The sequence below is a fragment of the Ochotona curzoniae genome, unplaced genomic scaffold (genome assembly GCF_017591425.1).
Source record: "Ochotona curzoniae isolate NIBS_2020 unplaced genomic scaffold, NIBS_Ocur_1.0 scaffold_3208, whole genome shotgun sequence".
Classification (NCBI taxonomy): domain Eukaryota; kingdom Metazoa; phylum Chordata; class Mammalia; order Lagomorpha; family Ochotonidae; genus Ochotona; species Ochotona curzoniae.
Genome location: NW_024467106.1, coordinates 36,995,293 through 37,013,656, shown reverse-complemented (window position 1 = coordinate 37,013,656; position 18,364 = coordinate 36,995,293). Strand labels below are relative to the sequence as shown.

Below are 18,364 nucleotides of genomic sequence, written 5' to 3'. Positions count from 1 at the left end.
TAGAGTAAGCTATGTTCACTCCTTACTTTGACTCATAATCCAAAAGCTTTATTTCTTTACTGATTTGAACTCAATTATAACTTAATGCGTATTGCACCAAGTGTCTGTTAATATGAGAATCCATTTGTTATAATTCATGATTTCTTTGTGGATTCTTGTATGATCACCTGAATACTGCTGAGAAAAACAGTGCTAGTACTGTAGATTGTTACCTCCACGTGGGTTAGTTACTACTGTAGTTGGAGCTTCTTTCTTAAAATAATGAGAAAATAATTTTAGGGTGCTTTTGTGTGTTGTCTTCATTCATGTAGTACTTTATAGCAATAGTTTGGTTCAGAATCTCCATGTTTAAATTGCACGTGGACTGATGCTATTTCTTAAAACACATGTTGAAAGATTAATTTTCTTCGTGTATTTCGTGCGTATCTATATACTTGTCTTCAATAAAGCCATCATCATCTATGACAAATGAATGTAATTGTTCAAATATTACTGTAGTGTCTGCAGGGTTTGCGTCTGGTATCTCTGAAAGAGAAGTTGGGTTTCCGGTAGAGCCATCTTCATATGTTTCTGCTTCGTGTTCTTCCAGGCGATGATGGTTGTAACTGACCAGAAGATTGTACCATACGGGGCACTTGATAGCCATATAGATAAGGAACGAAGTAATGAGTACAGTGATAACAACACCGACAAGAAAAGCCCAACTTTTTCCGAGAGGTTCATGTTCTTAAATGGTAGAGAAAAATGAGACAAAAACTTCGTTAAATTGACAAAAATTTTATAATCATCATCCTGTCTTACTACTCCCCCTGTCACTGAGCATACTTATAAGTTTATTTAGGCAAAAATTGCTAAAACCATACTTATTAAAAGATCCTTTATGTTGTGGTGACAAAATATAAATATTTTAAAAACACAACTACAATTTGAGCGTTTATACCCCTCCAAATTCAAAACATTGCAAAATCTGAAACTGTGAGAGGCCTGGCACATGAGGGTACAAGCAGAAAATTCCACACCTGAACTCGTGAAGGATCACAGTCAAAACAAAGGCGTGCTAAAAATACCATTAAAATGTGTATGAAACAAATAGCTTTTTTGTTCAGACTTGGCTCCCATTCCCAAGATACCTGATTATGTACACATAAATATTTCAAAATCCCAAACAAAAAATCTAAAACTCAGAACACATCTGGTTCTAAGCGTTTTGGATAGGGGATATTCAACCTATACTTGTGTTTGCAGTTGTGTCACCCATTTCCTAAGACTGTTACTGATTTATACTCATTAAGGATTATAACTTGATTGGTTAAAGCAAAGGCTCAGAGAAATTGAATACTACACAGTGGCATTGGATGGTAACCTGAAGAGCCTAATCTGGGGTCGTAGTACTTTGTAAATCTTTTGTTTAGATGAAGAATTGTTTTATAGTGCTTCCAGAATTTAAAATGGAGAAAGATAGAGAGCGACTTAAGTTTATTCTGTTTGACACTTCAGCAACATTAATATTTCAAACAGGGGCCCAGCAGCGTGGCCTAGCAGCTAAAGTCCTTGCCTTGAACGTGCCGGGATCCCATATGGGCACCAGTTCTAATCCCAGCAGCTCCACTTCCCATCCAGCTCCCTGCTTGTTGCCTGGGAGAACAGTCAAGGACAGCCCAAAGCCTTGGGACTCTGCATCGCCGTAGGAGACCTGGAAGAAGTTCCTGGATTCTTGCTCTGGATTGGCGGCATAGCATCGGCCATTGCGTTCACTTGGGGAGTGAATCACTGGATGGAAGATCTTTCTATCTCTCCTCCTCTCTGTATATCTGACTTCCCAATGAAAATAAATCTTTTAAAAAAATATTTCAAACCAGAACCTTACCTGAATTTCCTGTTAAGTTGTTCAGAGAACCATTATTGGTGATGAATTGAAAATAAAGGTCAGGATTTCCCATTACAGGTGAAGTGAATATTGAGTGGCATTCAGCTGCATAAGGGGCTGTTTTGATATTATACTTCTGTTGAGTATCAGGATAGTTACACGTGGTCATGTTCTCATTCTCTAATAAATAAGAGAGGATGAACATCATTACAGAAAATACAAACGCTTAGCATTTTCTATTTTTTACTTAGAGTTTTTGACTTGTCTGTCATTATTACAGACATAAGAACCTTATATTTTCCTAACAACACAATGAAGAAATGATATATATTTCCATCTTACTATATTCTTTTGTAAATACAGTTTAAATGTCTTTGTTTAATGTTCAGTTTGAGTCAGTAAAGAATTTATGGTAAGACTACTGCAATCTGGTTCTCAGAGCATGGTTTGCAATTCACAAAGACACCTGTTTCCACCTCCTCTGGCAAGATATTTCAAGAGTAAAGAAAAAGGACTTAGAGATGGAAATGTGGTTATACATTGATTTTTCAAACTTAATGCATAAAGTGAGATATATATATATGCATATATATGTATGTAAACATATATATGTGTAAATATATATAACATTATTTTTCCTGGAATGAGGGAAGGACAACATCTATTCTGCAGTTACTTTTTACTTTTATTTTTCTTCAATTTCCATTAAGCAGAGGGCATTTTCCTTTTAGTTTTCATTAACATACTTATGTGTTTGAAAGGCAGAGTGACAGAGAAGGAGAGAAAAGGAGAGATTCCATTCACTGATTCACTCCTGGGACTGGAGCCAGCAGCTCTGTCTCCTGTGGGAGGCAGGAATGTGAGTTCAGGAACCATCATCTGCTGCTTCCGAAGCGTGTTAGCAGCAATCTCCATCAGAAGCCAAGTAGTTAGGACTTGAGCTGGCAATTTGATATGGAATGTGGGAGTCCCAAACAGTGGTCTGATTCACTGTGCCTTTATGCTAACCCCAATCATTTCCCTTTTAAGAAAGCATGACGTAAGATTTTTCTGGACCAGAACACCAAAAGTTTAAGCCACACCTTGGTTTAGATTAACTTTTGATAGCTTACCTAGTGTCACATTTGATGTGTTCAACCATTTCTGTAAATTGTATAGACTACAGGAGCAGTTCCATGGATTTCCATATAAAATTATTAATTCCAAATGAAATAATTGTGGTACATCCAAATAGCTTATTGAATTACCTTGTAGATTTAGAAATTTTAGGTTTTTTAGAGGCACAAATACATCAGGATTCAGTTGTGATATATGATTTTGGCAGACATGTAACTCTTTGAGTTTATGTAAACCTCTAAATGCATCTTGTTGAATTACAGAGATGAAGTTGTTACAGATATTTAAAATTTCTAGATTGGAGAGGCTGTGGAAGCTATTATTATATAAGATAGTAACTTTATTCCCAATTAAATAGAGCTCACTGAGTGAGGAATACTGCCGTAGAACCTTTGTGTCTGTAACATTGAGAGTAATTTGGTTATAACTGAGGTCAAGTATGGTAACATCTTTACTGATATTCGCTGGAATCAAATAGTATTTCTTTTCAGTGAAATTACATTTAATTTCCTAAAAGAAGAAAAAATAGAAATGAGTTAGTCAGGAAAAGTAGTAACAGAATTTCTTGCAATTTCATATCTGTGCTCTTATGAGTTGGTAGAAAATAATTTTGAAAAGGAAACTACCGCCCAGGCTTTTGGTGAAGAAGGGGGAAAAGGCAGTGCAAATGTTTTTCTTTCTCTTTTGGGATGAAATGCTGATAATTAAGGAAATCCTGATGCAATTAAGCTGGGGATTCTATTTTGTTATATGTGGTATATAAATGTAACAATATACTGTATATATTGGTCATTACTAATAGAATATTGGTATATTACCATATTTGTTGTTGCATGGTAAACAGCAATTCTGTTAACTTATTTAATATTCCAGAAAGCAAGGTAGAAATTTAAAATGAAATTATTTGAGAAAACCTTTGTAAAAAAAAAATCAAAGATTATGGCACTCTGCCTAATTAAATAACTATGAAACAGTAACTAATATATAGCTCTGTGAAGTTAACAGAGCCAAATCTGGTATTTTAAAAGGAAAGATATGCTTTGTGTCAGAAAGTTAACCTTTGTTTGGATGTTACGGGCCACACATTTTCCTTTTCTAGATGTAAACTCAAAGAAATAATTCTTGTTTTGTCAGGTGTGTAGTTGAACTGTATCCCCAAAAATGTCACTACTAAATTTCCTAATACATGCTTTTCTTTAAGAGAAATTTCCCACATTTTAATTTTTTTTTAATGTTGGCAAGCCAATCTCTTGACTTAATAGTGAAAATTCACAGTTTTCCTTTAATCTGTTTTTAAAAGATTCAGTTGTTAAAAATGAAGACCACTTTTGTAACACCAGAGTCTGGCTCAGAAATCATACACTGAAAGTACACAATTTTGTAATTGTGAACTCCCCCCTCATTTTGCCTGAGAATATTTTACTAGATTCACAGAAAACATATTTAAAAAAAAATATTTTCACTACCTTCATTGTAAAAACTTACTGTTTTAGAAGTCTGGCTCTTGTCCGGTAATAGCATGGAGAGAAGCCAAAGGAAGGCTGTGATGCCTGTGACTTTCATAGTGCAAGCCTGATAGAAAAGAGTGTTTTCATCTCAGTAGGAGACTGGAACTTTCGAGATTATTAAGGATGTTATGGTTTCCTTTTTTTTTTTTTCCATTTAAATCTACTTTTGCTAAAAGTGAAGAAAATATGGAACAAGTGTATAACTGCTTGCCAGCCTTACATATAGCCCTTAAATTAGAAAGCCTCTTTGGAGAATGAGAGCTTAAAATTTTTAGGGTGTCTTTTTCATTCGCTTGATATATTGGAAAGGACTTATAAGTAATTGACGTGATTCAGCACCTAACATGTGCAGTCTGTACACAAAACAGTCCAGAAGAATATGTTTTGTCTGTATAAAGTGTTTCTCTTTTATCACCTGCTCCTATTCTCCAATTCAGAGGAATTGATTGATGGGCCTCTGCACTCTGCTGTCTTCTGCCCTCAGCATGGGGATTCTCTTTGGTCTTTATTAAGTGGATTTTTGTTTTCTAGAATGCTGTGACTTAACTTACTGCCTTGTTTCAGTGAAATGTCAGAATTTCTAGGATCAAGCATGGAAGGTTTTTTTTTTTTTGTTTTTGCTTTTTTTTTTTTTTAAGGCTGAGAAGATATTTTTGCCTAAAAAATTAAATTATAGGGCCCAGTGCAGTAGCCTAGCGGCTAAAGTCCTCTCCTTGCACGCGCGGGAATCCTATATGGGTGCCAGTTCTAAACCTGGCAGCACCACTTCCCATCCAGCTCCCTGCTTGTGGCCTGGGAAAGCAGTTGAGGACAGTCCAAAGCCTTGGGACCCTGCACCCATGTGGGAGAACAGGAAGAAGCTCCTGGCTCCTAGCTTCAGATTGGCTTAGCGCTGGCTGTTGTGGTCACTTGGGGAGTGGATCATCGGATGGAAGATCTTCCTCTCTGTCTCTCCTCTCAGTATAGCTGACATTGCAATAAAAATAAATCTGTAAAAAAATCAAATTATAGTTAGGAGGAAATTTTCCCTTACAACATTGGTGGCAGTGTCCTGTTGTCTTTGAGTTTCAGTATTACCGTTAAACATTCTAAGTCTTTGTCTTTCGTGTAACTTGTGTTAATTTATCACAGGGCTCTCAAAATCAGCATTATGAAACTTCATGGTCTTTTAATACACAGATATACACTGCTTCCGTATGCCAGTTCACTCCAGAGCCAATGTCTCAATCCAGGTTAGTGAGGTGGGTGTCAGGAACTCGACTACTCAGGTCATCGTGCGCTGCTTTCCAGGGTCAGTATTTTCTGGAAACTGAAATCAGAACTGAAGCTGAGATTTGAACCCAGGCATGTGGGCATCTTAAGTGACATCTTAGCTGTTAGGCCAAATGCTTGCCCCAGTTTTCTAATTTTTTTTTAATCTTTACTCTTCCCACATTACATCTCAGAATATATTTTCCTCTGCTTTTTGGGATGCATCTGTAACTTCATCTTGACTGTTTTTTTTTTTTTAAATTAACACAGCATTTTTCACGTATTTCTTTTTTACTTCTTTTTAAATTTTATTGTAAAAAAAGATTTATTTGTCTTATTGAAAAGACAGACTTATAGAAAAAAGGAGAGACAGACAGAAAGATCATACACTGGTTTATACCCCCTCAAGTAGCCACAGCAGCTGGAGCTAAGCTGATCTGAAGCCAGGGAGCAGGAGTTTATTTCTGGTCTCCCACGTGGGTGTAAGGTCCCAAGACTTTCGTCCATCCTCTACTGCTCTCCCAGGCCTTAGGCAGGGAGCAGAATTGGAAGCAAGGTAGCAGGAACATGAATTGGCACCCTTAATGGCATTGTGGAGCCTGGGTGGGTGCGTGGGGGGGAGGATTAGCCGATTGAGCTGTTGCACGGGGCTCATTCTTTTTTACTCATATTGTTCTTTGAATATTTTCTTTAGTATTCTGTCACATGAATGTACTCATGTTATCTTATTGCTTCCTTTGCCTTTTATGGTTTTCTTTTTTATTTACATAGCCTTTATGTCCTTAGGTGGTAGGCTTCTGGTTTATTTTGGACTTATTTTGGACAATCTTCACATGTTTGGCAGTGTTTTGATTTTGACTTAAGTGAACAGTGGGTGACTACAACACTGATGGGAAACTGTTTATGTAGATCTTGTACACTCTGAAACTTTGTTACAATGTGAATGTGAAGCACTGGTTTTCTTTAGATCTCCTCTTGGGCTTGCTGGCCTTCACAAAATGTCTCTTCTGATCTACTACCTGGTCAGCATTCTGAGAGCTGAGTGCTTTTAAAAATGGTTTCTATTATAATTTGTTGTGTAACATTTTGAGGTACTCTTGTAAGTGCCCCTGTGCTCACCTCTGTCTGCTGCGCAGTTTACTCCAGTTTCAGATCTCCCCGTGGGGAGTAAGTCCTGCGATCTGCTCTGCTCGTGGAGGGGAAGGACGTTACCTGAGCAGAGCAGGGAGGCGCTTAGCACTCCTGCTCTACTTCTAGACTGCCTGGAACTGCCAACGTTTTGGACCATTTATGGTTTCTGCAGTATACAGCAAGTGGTTTTTCAGCTTTTCTATCTGCTGGCTTGGAAGAATTAACCTTTCCCAGTGAATTTCCATTTGATGGATGGCTTTCAGGGTTTCTCGGTTTAATTCCTGCCTCCTTTTCTGTTCTCTTTGTCCTTGTGGGTTTATAGCTTGTTTATTTTTTTCTTTATCTTTTACTTTTTATTTCAGTTTTGAATGGGAGTGAAAGTTACTAGGTGCAATCCACATGCCACCTTTTGCTTAAAATTCCCATTTACTGTAGCTTACTCTTCTTGTTAAGTGCTTTGCATATTATAATTTTATTCATAACCTTGATGTTTCTCATTCACTCTCTATTCTCTGTTTCTTAAAGCCAACACTATAAACTCTTCTGCAAACAAGTAATATATAAATATATCTAGGTCTTCTGAAATTTAGGTTTTTTTTTTCAGAGTCCTTATAACATTTGTTTGATTTTTAAGGAAAGTGTATTTCACTGGAGCAAGAAGTAGAGAAACTAATCTCAAAGTAAGGCTCTGTTCGAGTTCCGGATCTGTCATTCTGCTTTAGGAGTGTGGGGTAGGCTGTTATTTCAATGCTGATCTGGGCTAGTCAGTCTTTCCTCATTGCCTTCATATTGTTTATCTGCCTGGCTTGTTCTCTTCCCACTCTTTCCATAGTTTAATCGGCTACTCTGCCTTGTAGAGTTTTTATAGCTTTTGTGTAGATTTTAATAGAAACCCCTTTTAGAGCCAGAAATGAGTCCAGGCTATCACTTATTCCAGACCTTTGCTCACAGAAGGGGAATACCTACATCATTCTGAAGGTTTATTTACCTGTGTTTAATGATCTTGTAGTATGGGCTGGCCTCTGCAGTGGTTTGTGGTGTTATTTCCAGTAGCCTGGTCAAACTCTAATGTCTCTGATGATAAGTAAGGGAAAGTGAGTAAGGTTGAAGTCCTGTTGTTTCATGAATTCAGATAGAGATGGCTAGAAAAAAAATAGGCGACAAAATTACTAGTTTTAAGGAAAGAGTTGAAGTAGAGTAGAAGCAGATGGGAAAGGTAATGGAGGCATGATGAGCCTGTGATCTGTGTGAAAACAAATACACGGGGTGAATTTACACTTAATGATCACTATTTTTATTATCTATTTACTACTATTGATTACTTTCTTCAGTATGCTAAAGGAAATAAAATTACAAGGATTAGAAAAATAATATTTTGTCTTTCATAACAATAAATGTTAGAGACAAAAACGGTATATTATACACAAGAAGATACTGAAGAAATTCAAGCATTACTGGGTTAAAAGCTGTGAACTGTGCTCTTTACATGGTCTTTGGTGTTTCCACGTATTTGTCTTTTGAGAGGGGAAGAGCGCAGTGGAGGAGGATGAATGTCAACTATCATGACACTGAATCAGTCCCTAAACAAAAACTTTTGCTATCATTATTGACTCTTTCAATCTGATTGGCAGAGGGGTTAGTGAGCAGATTATCTGTAAATCACCAGTTTATCCAGAAATAGTTCAGTAGTCTGCTTACCCTATTTAATATTATTGATTGGAAAATTTTTTTCTCAGTTTTAAATTTCTTTGAGATGATATTTGAGTTTCAATTTAGTGATTCCACAGGAACTAATAATAATAATACTAGCTTTTATTTACTGTATGATTATTGTGTCTAATAAAATTACGCTGTGATTATTTTGATTTTATTAAATAAAATATATTTTGCCGTTAAATTTTATATTGTATTTCAGTGTCTATGGAGTAAGATGTTAATGATTCACAATCAATTTTCTTCAGTATTTAATTATAGAATTTTTTGAAACCTTAAAAGGTTTTTTATAATGAAAAATTCCAAGGAATAAAGCTTACCGAAGGAGCTAAGGTTATCACCTATCACCAAGCTTCAAAGGCTATCAACTAATTGCCAGTTCTTTTGTTTTGAAAGTTGTTTTTCAAGTGATGTCATTTCAAAATGTCCTGTGGTAAACATATTTCAGAATAATCATAAGATCTTTTAAATTTGCTTGGCTAGATTAAGCTATTTTTGTTTCCTAATGAAAAATAATTGCTTTGTATTACATTCTAATTCTATTTACAAAAGTCTTTGCTTTATCACAGATTTTTGCTATTTCTAAGGCAGACGATATTGAAAATGTAGTCATATCTATTTTCATTTATTGCAGTAAAGGACTGTACAGACTTAGCAAGCTTAAATAAGATTACTTTCTTCTTTTTTTTTAATTCAACAACTACCACCAAGCCTATCAATTCATAGGATCTTACCTTTAGTTTTTTTCTTTTTCTGGTATACTTCTTTCTTTTTCTGTTGTACTGAAGCGCTTCAATCTTCTACACCATTTAAAAAAAAAGTATGTCATATGATTGTATTTCACTTTGTTTTAACCTTTGTACCTCATCAACCAGTAATAAAAAAAAAAAAAAGGAAACTTACTAGACTTCCTTAGCAAAAGATTGACTAGAAGAATAATTTCTTAAAGTCACCTCTGACATTTTCCATGTAATCAGTGAGGCAGTCTGCTTAGCTTTGTGTTTTTTTAACTACTTTTCAAAACTTACTAAAATATTAATCATCTTAATTTGTGGCATAAGATGTGTAATATTAAAAATGTGTACTTTTTGAAAGATACACTGTTTCTAATTTGCATTATTGCTGCAGGTATTTTGTGGCTCTTTGAAATATTTATTTATTTATTTATTTATTTATTTGGCAGGTGGTCAAGTGAGTCTTCCATCCACTGGTTCACCCCTAAATGGCCTCAATGGCTGGGGTTGATCCTTAATGCTTACCTGGCTTAACCCAGTGTACCGCAATGCTAGAAAAATTTAAATGAAAAAGTTACTGCCAAGTTTTATATGCTATGGAGTTCAACTTTATGATTTGTTCTTTTTGATGGCACCATCATTGTTGGTTTTTCTTTTTTCCTGCCAAATCATCACAAGAGGAAAGTAGTTAAAGCACCAAAGGTCTGGCAGTTGGCTGCCTTACAGCCTTCGTAAAATCAGTTACCTTCCTTGTGCTGTAGTTGCCCCTTTGGTAAGTCGAATACTGTCCAACATTATTCCTCTTCTAAGCATTACCTGAAATGTAGAAAATAGGAAGAAACATTGCTAGTGGTGAATAATTATGTGGGTTAGAATGAGTTAGTCCCCAAGGACTAATGTCTCTGAGATTCTGGTCTCCTTAATCTAGGAGCCAGATTAAAATGGTGGATATCTGTTGCTTGAAAATTCTGTAAATCCATATACCCATATAAACTGCAGCAGTGTAGATGTTCGGATGTTGTGCTGTAGTGGTTGAGGGTTACACTAATAACATTATTCATCATTCAATAGGGAGACAAAAATAAGTTCAAGCTCTAGGTATCTATGCTGTATTGTTCATTCTTTTAGGTTTGTTTTAAAGATATTTCTTTTTATTTGTTTGTTTGGAAGGCAGAGTAATAGAGAGGAAGGGACAGAAATCTTTCAGCTGGTTAGGTCATTATCCAGATTCTTGGAATAGCCAGGATGGGCTGAGCTAAAGCCAGGTACCAGGAACTCCTAATCTCTGATATAGGTGACAGGTCATTATCTGTTGCTTTTTCAAGTGCCTTAATAGGAAATTGGGACTCAAATTAGCCTTTTGATGTGTGATGCAGTTGTCGCAAGCAATGGCTGAGCTCGCTATACCACAGTACCCAACTTTATTTAGCTATTATGGGGTGTTTGCAAAAAATTTTTCTGAGTTTTAGGCAATTTAATCTAGCAGTGAAGAATGACTTTGGTAGGCCAGCATTGTGGGATAGTGAGTAAAGCCACCACCCGTGAGGCTGGCATGCCATATGGGTGTGGTTCCTGTCATGGTTCTACTTCCAGTCTAGCTCCCTGGCAGTGTGCCAGGGAAAGCACAGAAGCCCAAGTCCTTGTGGAGACCTAGGAGCAGCTCCTGGCTGCTAGTTGTGGACTCGCCCAGCCCTGGCTATAGTGGACGTTTGTGGCGTGTACCAGTGGTGGAAGATTCTCTTTGCTTCTCTCCCTCACTCCCTATCTCCAAATTTACCTTTCAAATAAATAAAATATCTTTTTTTTTTTAAAAAAAAAAAAGGATGTAGGAAGTGTGTGGGGAAATAAATGAATCTACAAGGGATAGCTAGCAGTTGTGAAAGAGTTTTCTGTGGGTGAAAAATCAGTAGTCAGAAATTAACGAGATTTTGAAATCCAAGAAATTCATTGATACTGGGATTGAATATTTATGTTCATTCAAGGTTTTTATGTGTAAATCTTGACATACTTATGTAAGTGGTGTTTCACTTTTTTTTAACTGAAATTTCCTCTGTAGATAGTTGACCTTGCATAACAAATAAGTGGCATTTCTTGTTATCATAAGAAAAAAAAACCTGTTTCTTAGTAATTCCATGAATTTTTAGTTAAACACTCATTTTAATTAAAGCAGTGATTTAACACTTTAAGTCGAGCATATTATTAACCTAAAGTTATGCAGCTATTTTAGAAGTTGTACTGCTCTGCTGTTCTTCAGCTTACTCCAAGTAGCATTGTTTGTATCTCATTTACCTGGCAGTCTGCCATACAAGAGTCCATTTGCTCAAAGAATTCTTTTGCTAAGGGACGATTAACCATTATTTTGTCATTGTGGAATGTAGTAGCAGAAGCTATAAATACATCCTCATGGGTACAAACCCTGAGGGATTCCTTATAATAACTCCTGTGTTACCTTGGTAAACGAAAAAGGAAAGTAAGGGAGAATCCGGAGGAGGAAAATGTACAACTCTGTAGTGACTTCACCAGGTTATTCAACTCACATACAAGTTCGCTTGTTTTGTATAAATGTAAAGGACTTTGCTGCCACGTACTGTGGTTGAATATTATTTAAGTTCCCTATTAAATAGAGGCCATTACCTGAACAAAATTATATGATACTTTTTCCTTCAATATGGTCATAAGATGCTGACTGCATGCTTTTGTTTTCAGGAAAGAAAAACAAATTCAAAGCGTAGAAGAAGAAATTGAACAAGAAAAACAAGCAGCAGATGGTATTATCAAGGATATGTCTCCTGAAAAACAAGTCAAGTACATAGAAATGAAAACTACAAATGACAAATTGTTGCAGGTAATATAAATTACAACCAGGTCTACTCTTTCTACTGAAAGTATGTCCTGCAGGCTTTCATCATGCCCAGAGAGTTTGATTGAGCTACTAGTCAGTTTGCATTTGAGCAAGATTTTCAGTTGCTTCTTAGGAACTTTTAAACTTGAGATGTTTCTTTAAAAAAGTGGAGGTGAAGGAAATGCGGTTCAGTGGTTTCAACTGTAACCTGCAATGCCAGTGTCCCGTATGAGTGCCAGCTGGAGTCCTGACTGCCGTCCAGGTCCCTCCTGCTGCTCCTGGGAAATGCTAACATACTACCAAATCTTGGTTAATCTTGTTCAATCTAACAGTTTCGTCCTAGATTTGAACCATTTTACATGTTTTTGTACACGTATGTGTGTGTGTTAGTGTGTGTTCTATAGGCCTTGACCCTAAAAGAAAGTAGACAAAAAGAAGAAAACATGGTTAAAAATTAAAACTTTAAAAAATGGCATTAATTTGAAAGCTTTTGATATTTAATGTTCGCAGAAATGTACACAGAAATGATAAACTGTGACAAGGTATAGCTGCTTCGGATAAACTTGAAGGATATGAAGATACGTGACAAGGTTTATACAGATAACTGAAGCAATTGACAGGAAGAAAGATAATGAAATATTAATAAATTCAAATCAAAATAAAGCCTTTCAATTGAAGATGTTTATAAAATTTCCTTTGCCATATACGTATTTAAAATTGTTGAGAACTGGAGAGGTAAATTTTTCTCAGTATATTTTGTATTTAAGTTTGCTCTTTCTCCTAGGAATTAGATACACTTCAACAACAACTGGATTCACTGAACATGAAAAAAGAGAGCCTGGAAACTGTTAAGTATACAGTCAAATAAGGGTCCGTTAGTTACTCAGCTGTGAAAGATAATTTAGCTAAATTTATGAATGCATCTCATTCAGGAACATATTTTTTTAGTATGTATGAATAGGGGAGTCCACATTTTTTTTCTTCCTATTCTGGACCACAAAGATTACTTGGTTTGGAAAGTTACTAAATTACTAAGCACCTATCTTATAGAAGTCCTTCTGCCCTGGTAGGACATGTGAAAACCTAACAACAATTTAAAGATACCTGTACAAGAGACTAATATCAAATAAAGAGGGGAAGTAAGGATTTTAAAGCTTGTGTTTTTTTTTTTCTTATTTATTTAAAATTTCATTTGTTTTTATATAAAGGGAGAGAACTAAGAACCTTTGGTTTACTTCCCAAATGCCTGCAATGGTTGGGAATGGGAAAGGCCAAAGCCAGAAGCCTGAAATGCAGTCCAGGTCTTCCGCATGAGTTTCGGGACCCAGGGACTTGAGCCATCACCCGCTGCTTCCCAAGACGTGAGTTAGCAGGAGGCTGGATTGGAAGCAGAGTAATTGGGACTTGAACCACCGACTCTGACATGGAATGCTGGTGTTCACAATGACATCATGGCACCAAATATCTGGCTCCTTTTAAAACATTGTGTTTACATTTTTATTTGCAAGAGTAACAGCAGGAGACAGAGACAGAAAGAGATCTCTGCGCTGGTTCACTCCCCAAATGCTGCTGGCAACCAGATCTAGGCCAGGTTCTTGTGAGCACCATGGGTGGCCAGGAGGCAAGTCTGCTTAATGGTAGGTCAGATTCATGGGTTTATAAGGTTAGGACTTCAATCTGTTTTTTTGTGGTGATACAATTCAATCTATAACATTGTGGAAAGTGCTTGTTACTATGACTTATTCATGAAAAAATATATCACTTTTTTTTTGCCTTTGGATAGCACATAATGGTTAAAGTTGTACAAAACACTGTGATGTTTTTCTTTTTCCTCCTGTTGGTAGGGATATTCTGTATTTTATAGGGCAGATGAGTATCTTCTGTACCTCTGTACTGGCACATAGATATTTATATTTAAAGACGTTGTGTCATGGGCTTGTGCCATGGCATATCTGTCTGTGGCACTGACATCCCATGTGGGTGCAGGATTGTGTCCTGGATGCTCCACTTCCAATGAGTGCCCTGATACTGCCTGGGAAAGCAGTGGGGCATGGCTTAAGTCCTTGGTTCTCTGCATTCGTGTGGGAGACTTGGAAGAGGCTGCTGGCTTCTGGCTTTGGATCACCTCAGCTCCAGCTGTTGTGGTCATTTGGGAAAACAGCAGATGGAAGATCTTTCCATCTCTCCTTTTCCCTCTGTAACTCTGCCTTTCAAATAAAAATTAATAAATCTTTAAAAAAATGATACATGTAAGTACCTAATATCCTTGGTACTCATTCATACTACAAGCACAGTATTAACCCAAAGAATAAAAATTTATCTCTGTATATTTAATTACCTATTTTCAGTGTATGACTCACAAGAGGTTAGCAGTCTCAGTTTATTTTATTTTCTAAACACGATATAGCTCCGTTCTGGCCATCGGGATCATCTGGGGAGTGAACTAGCAGTTAGAAGGTCTCTTTGCCTCTCCTCTCTCTCTGTAACTCTTCCTTTCAAATGAAAATACAATAAAATCACTGTCAAAACTAGAAAACAAAATACAGCCTTTTAAAAACATGGTGCTGGTAATTTTATCCTTATTCTTATAAACTGAAACTTATTTCAGAAAAAAAAAAACCTTTAATTTTTCCCTTTTTGTTCCCATCAGGAAATAGCACACTCCCAGGTAAAACAGGATGCTGTATTACTGCATGAAAAACTTTATGAGCTGGAATCCCATCGAGATCAAATGATTGCAGAAGACAAGAACATGGGTTCACCGATGGATGAGAGAGAGAGATTACTTAAACAAGTAGGAAAAAACATACTTGCTTGTTAGAGTTTGCTAAATATTTGATTCATTTTATTTAGGAACTAGGAATTTAAACGGAAGTCAGTAATGTTTTTATCTAAAAAAAAACCTGGATAAGCTTATATCAATGCTTGATTAAGAAAGTTTGGGGAAAAGTTCTTTACTTTTTTAAGATTTATTTATTTTTATTGCAAAGTCAGATATATATATATAAATGATTACTATATATATAAAAGATATATATATAAAAGATTACATATATAAATACATACATATAGACAGAGAAAGAGGGGAAGAGACAGAGAGGAAGATCCTCTGTTCGATGATTCACTCCCCAAGTGACTACAACAGCCGGAGCTGTGATGATCTGAAGCCAGGAGCCTCTTCTGGGTCTCCCACGCAGGTGCAGGGTCCCAAGGCTTTGGGTCGTCCTTGACTGGTTTCCCAGGCCACAAGAAGGGAGCTGGATGGGAAGTAGAGCTGCCAGGATTAGAACTGGCCCTTACATGGGGTACTGGCGCGTTCAAGGTGAGGACATTAGCTGCTAGGCTGCTGCACTGGACCCGAAAAGTTATTTTCTTAAGAAACTGTTTTTGGGGTCTGATCCTGATTTTACATAATCTTTGTACATTTTTGACCACTTTTGGTGTTTAGATAGTTATTAGGAAAACATAAAATTCTATTGGTAATTTAATATTTAGTTAATCTTATTAAAGATGTACTATGTTTTGGGCGCGGCGCGGTGGCGCAAGTGGTTAAAGGTCCTCGCCTTGCACGCCCGGGATCCTATATGGGCACCGGTTCTAATCCCGGCAGCCCCGCTTCCCTTCCAGCTCCCTGCTTGTGGCCTGGGAAAGCAGTCGAGGACAGCCCAAAGCTTTGGGAACCTGCACCCACGTGGGAGACCCGGAAGAGGCTCCTGACTTAGGATCGGCATAGTATCGGCCGTTGAGCTCACTTGGGGAGTGAATCATCGGACGGAAGATCTTCCTCTCTCTCTCTCCTCTCTGTATATCCGCCTTTCCAATGAAAAAATAATAAAAATAAATCTTTAAAAAAAAAAAAGATGTACTATGTTTTTGTTTCGGGCCTTGTATTCAGAAAATGAACTATCTCTAGGCTAATGAGTTCTGATGTTATTGTGAGTGCCTCAAGAAGGGAGTGGAGTTAAAGTTCCCTGTGGAATTACAATACAGCACAAAGTTGGGTCACATGTATTCAGTAGGTTTCTTTTTATGCCTAAGCAGGCTTCAGTTTAACTAACTTATGAGTAGCGTGTTTATTCTGAAACACTCTGGCACTGGAGAGACCTACCTATGTATTTAGACTTGAGTCAGGAGCTCCTCTGTACTCTTTCGCTGAAGCTGCTGAGTATGGAAGAACCTTAGAGATCAGGGACTATTTAAGTATTAGCATCATTCCAGAAAGTTATTAAAATCTAAAAGTTCTTCATTTTCTTGGAAAAAAACCAATAGAACCAGAGAAGGAGAGAGGATCTTAGGTGAGACTGCCAGGTAAAACACAGTTTGGCTTGTTAAATTTTAGATAGGCAACGAGTAATCTTTTAGAACAAACATATATGTTAGAATAACCCTGGAAGTTATTCGTTACCTGAAATCCAGATGAAACTGGGCTTGCTAACTCTTACAGCGCTAACTTGAAAGGGTGGAGGGACCCATCTCAGAGATCCTAGCTGATGATCAGCATTCAAGATGTGCAGGTGTGTTAAGCTGATGGCACGTGGTGGAGAGACGAGGACGTATCTGTTGCACCTGTCCTGTGTAAAGGAGGAAGGAATCTCTGAAGAGTTGCTTAGCAGTGGTACCCTTAATTTTAAAGGTGGAATTCTAAGAAACAGGTTTAAAAAAAATGACGTTGATGTTTAGTACAACATACTTGAGAAGGAAATTCTCTTCAAGATAGTGTAGTAGTAATTATTCTTTAAAGTCTGTTTTCTTTTTATGTTTTTATAGGTTAAGGAGGATAATCAGGAAATAGCCAGCATGGAGAGGCAGTAAGTGTCTTGATACTGTGATATTCTGCATTTGTTTCTCATCTTAAATTATATTCTTAAACTAAAAGGACTAGAATATTATTATAAGTACAATTTCTGTGGTTTGTATTGATAATGTTGACATTTAACATACAACCTTTTTTTTTTTAACATATAACCTTTAAATATTTCCCTGGGTATTTAAGTAAGAACCAATCTTAGTACAATTGTTTTTTAGAAATACTGAAGATATATTATACCTTAATTCACATGTTTAAAGTCTGTAATCCAGAGTTTTACTATATTCATCGAGTTGTGTGACTATCACCCATATCAATTTTAGAACAGTTCAGCTAAAAAACAAAAACAAAACCAAAGCATGAAATCCCATACCCTCTAGTCACCTGCTTACTGACCCGCTTCCAGCTGCATCTGCTTTAGACCTCTGGGTTGGCTTATTCTGGATATTGCATGTAAAAGGATTCAGACAGTGCATGCATGATCTTATTTATCCAAATATTTTTGCTTAGCGTAATGTTGTTAATGTCATCTGTGTTGTAGCATGTATTAAAGTTTCTTATTGTCAAAATATCACATTGTGTGTATAGACCGCATTTTATTTATGCGTTCACTACTTGGTGAGCATTTCTTGTGCTTCTATATTTTGACTATTAAGAAACTTGCTGGTATGAACGTCCATGTACAACTTCTTGCTTAGCTATGCCTTTTGGCTTTATTCTTGTGTGTATATTCTTAGGAATGGAGTTTCTGGCCCCTGTGTAACTTTTGGGGGAGTTGCCAGGCTCTTTTCTAATGCAGCAGCACCGTCTTACATTGTGGTGGCAGGATGTGAGAATTCTCCTTCTCCACATCCTCACCAATGCTTATCGTCTTTTTTCCTTAAAGCCATCTTCATGGGTGCTTTGTTTTATCCTGTTAGTTTTGATTTGCATTTCCCGGAGGCCAATGATGTTGAGCTTTTCTCCCTGTACTTGTTGGTACTTTATGCACGCGTGCATGCACGCACACGCACACACACGTATTCTTTATATATACATACCAATGTATATATACATGTATACTTCATATATCTCCTCTAGAGAAATGTTTATTCAGATAATTTGGTCTAATTTTTGAAGTAGGCTCTTTTTATTATTGAATTATGAGAGTCCTTTGCATATTCTAGATAAAATTTGTTTATGAGTTATGATTTGCAGAAATTTTCAAAATGGTTCAAAATCCATTGACTATAGACTTACAGAATTATTTGTGGATTCCTGATTCTAGCTGATGGATATAGAAATTGATCCTATGCCAGTGCTGTATTTTCTTAATTATTGGCTTTAGAAAGTACATATGTTTCTTTGATTATTAGTTTTGTTGAAGGTATAACCACTTTGTGGTAATGTTTTAAC

At 36.6% G+C, this 18,364-nt stretch overlaps 2 protein-coding genes across 2 annotated transcripts in view; one reads left to right on the top strand and one right to left on the bottom strand.

The window, feature by feature from the left end:
* IFT74 (intraflagellar transport 74) overlaps positions 1 to 18,364 on the top strand; it is a 68,817-nt gene that overhangs the window by 25,612 nt on the left and 24,841 nt on the right. Inside the window, exons 9-12 of the mRNA XM_040963092.1 lie at positions 12,027 to 12,165; positions 12,947 to 13,009; positions 14,813 to 14,956; positions 16,930 to 16,970. Coding sequence (XP_040819026.1) covers positions 12,027 to 12,165; positions 12,947 to 13,009; positions 14,813 to 14,956; positions 16,930 to 16,970 — 387 coding nt within the window. The remainder of the gene's footprint in view (positions 1 to 12,026; positions 12,166 to 12,946; positions 13,010 to 14,812; positions 14,957 to 16,929; positions 16,971 to 18,364) is intronic.
* Positions 398 to 4,546, bottom strand: LRRC19 (leucine rich repeat containing 19). The gene is made up of 4 exons (XM_040963093.1): positions 4,469 to 4,546; positions 2,980 to 3,493; positions 1,868 to 2,047; positions 398 to 726 (listed from the first exon to the last, which is right to left on the bottom strand). Exons 1-4 carry the CDS (start codon positions 4,544 to 4,546, stop codon positions 398 to 400), a joined length of 1,101 nt encoding a protein of 366 aa, XP_040819027.1.

Bases quoted from the DNA above. Each gene is read 5' to 3' on its own strand.
- LRRC19 (XM_040963093.1), bottom strand. From the start codon at position 4,546: ATGAAAGTCACAGGCATCACAGCCTTCCTTTGGCTTCTCTCCATGCTA. The intron at 3,494-4,468 runs GTAAGTTTTTAC...TTCTTCTTTTAG, and splicing joins AGAGCCAGACTTCTAAAACA to GAAATTAAATGTAATTTCAC. The intron at 2,048-2,979 runs GTAAGCTATCAA...CTTATTTATTAG, and splicing joins CACATCAAATGTGACACTAG to AGAATGAGAACATGACCACG.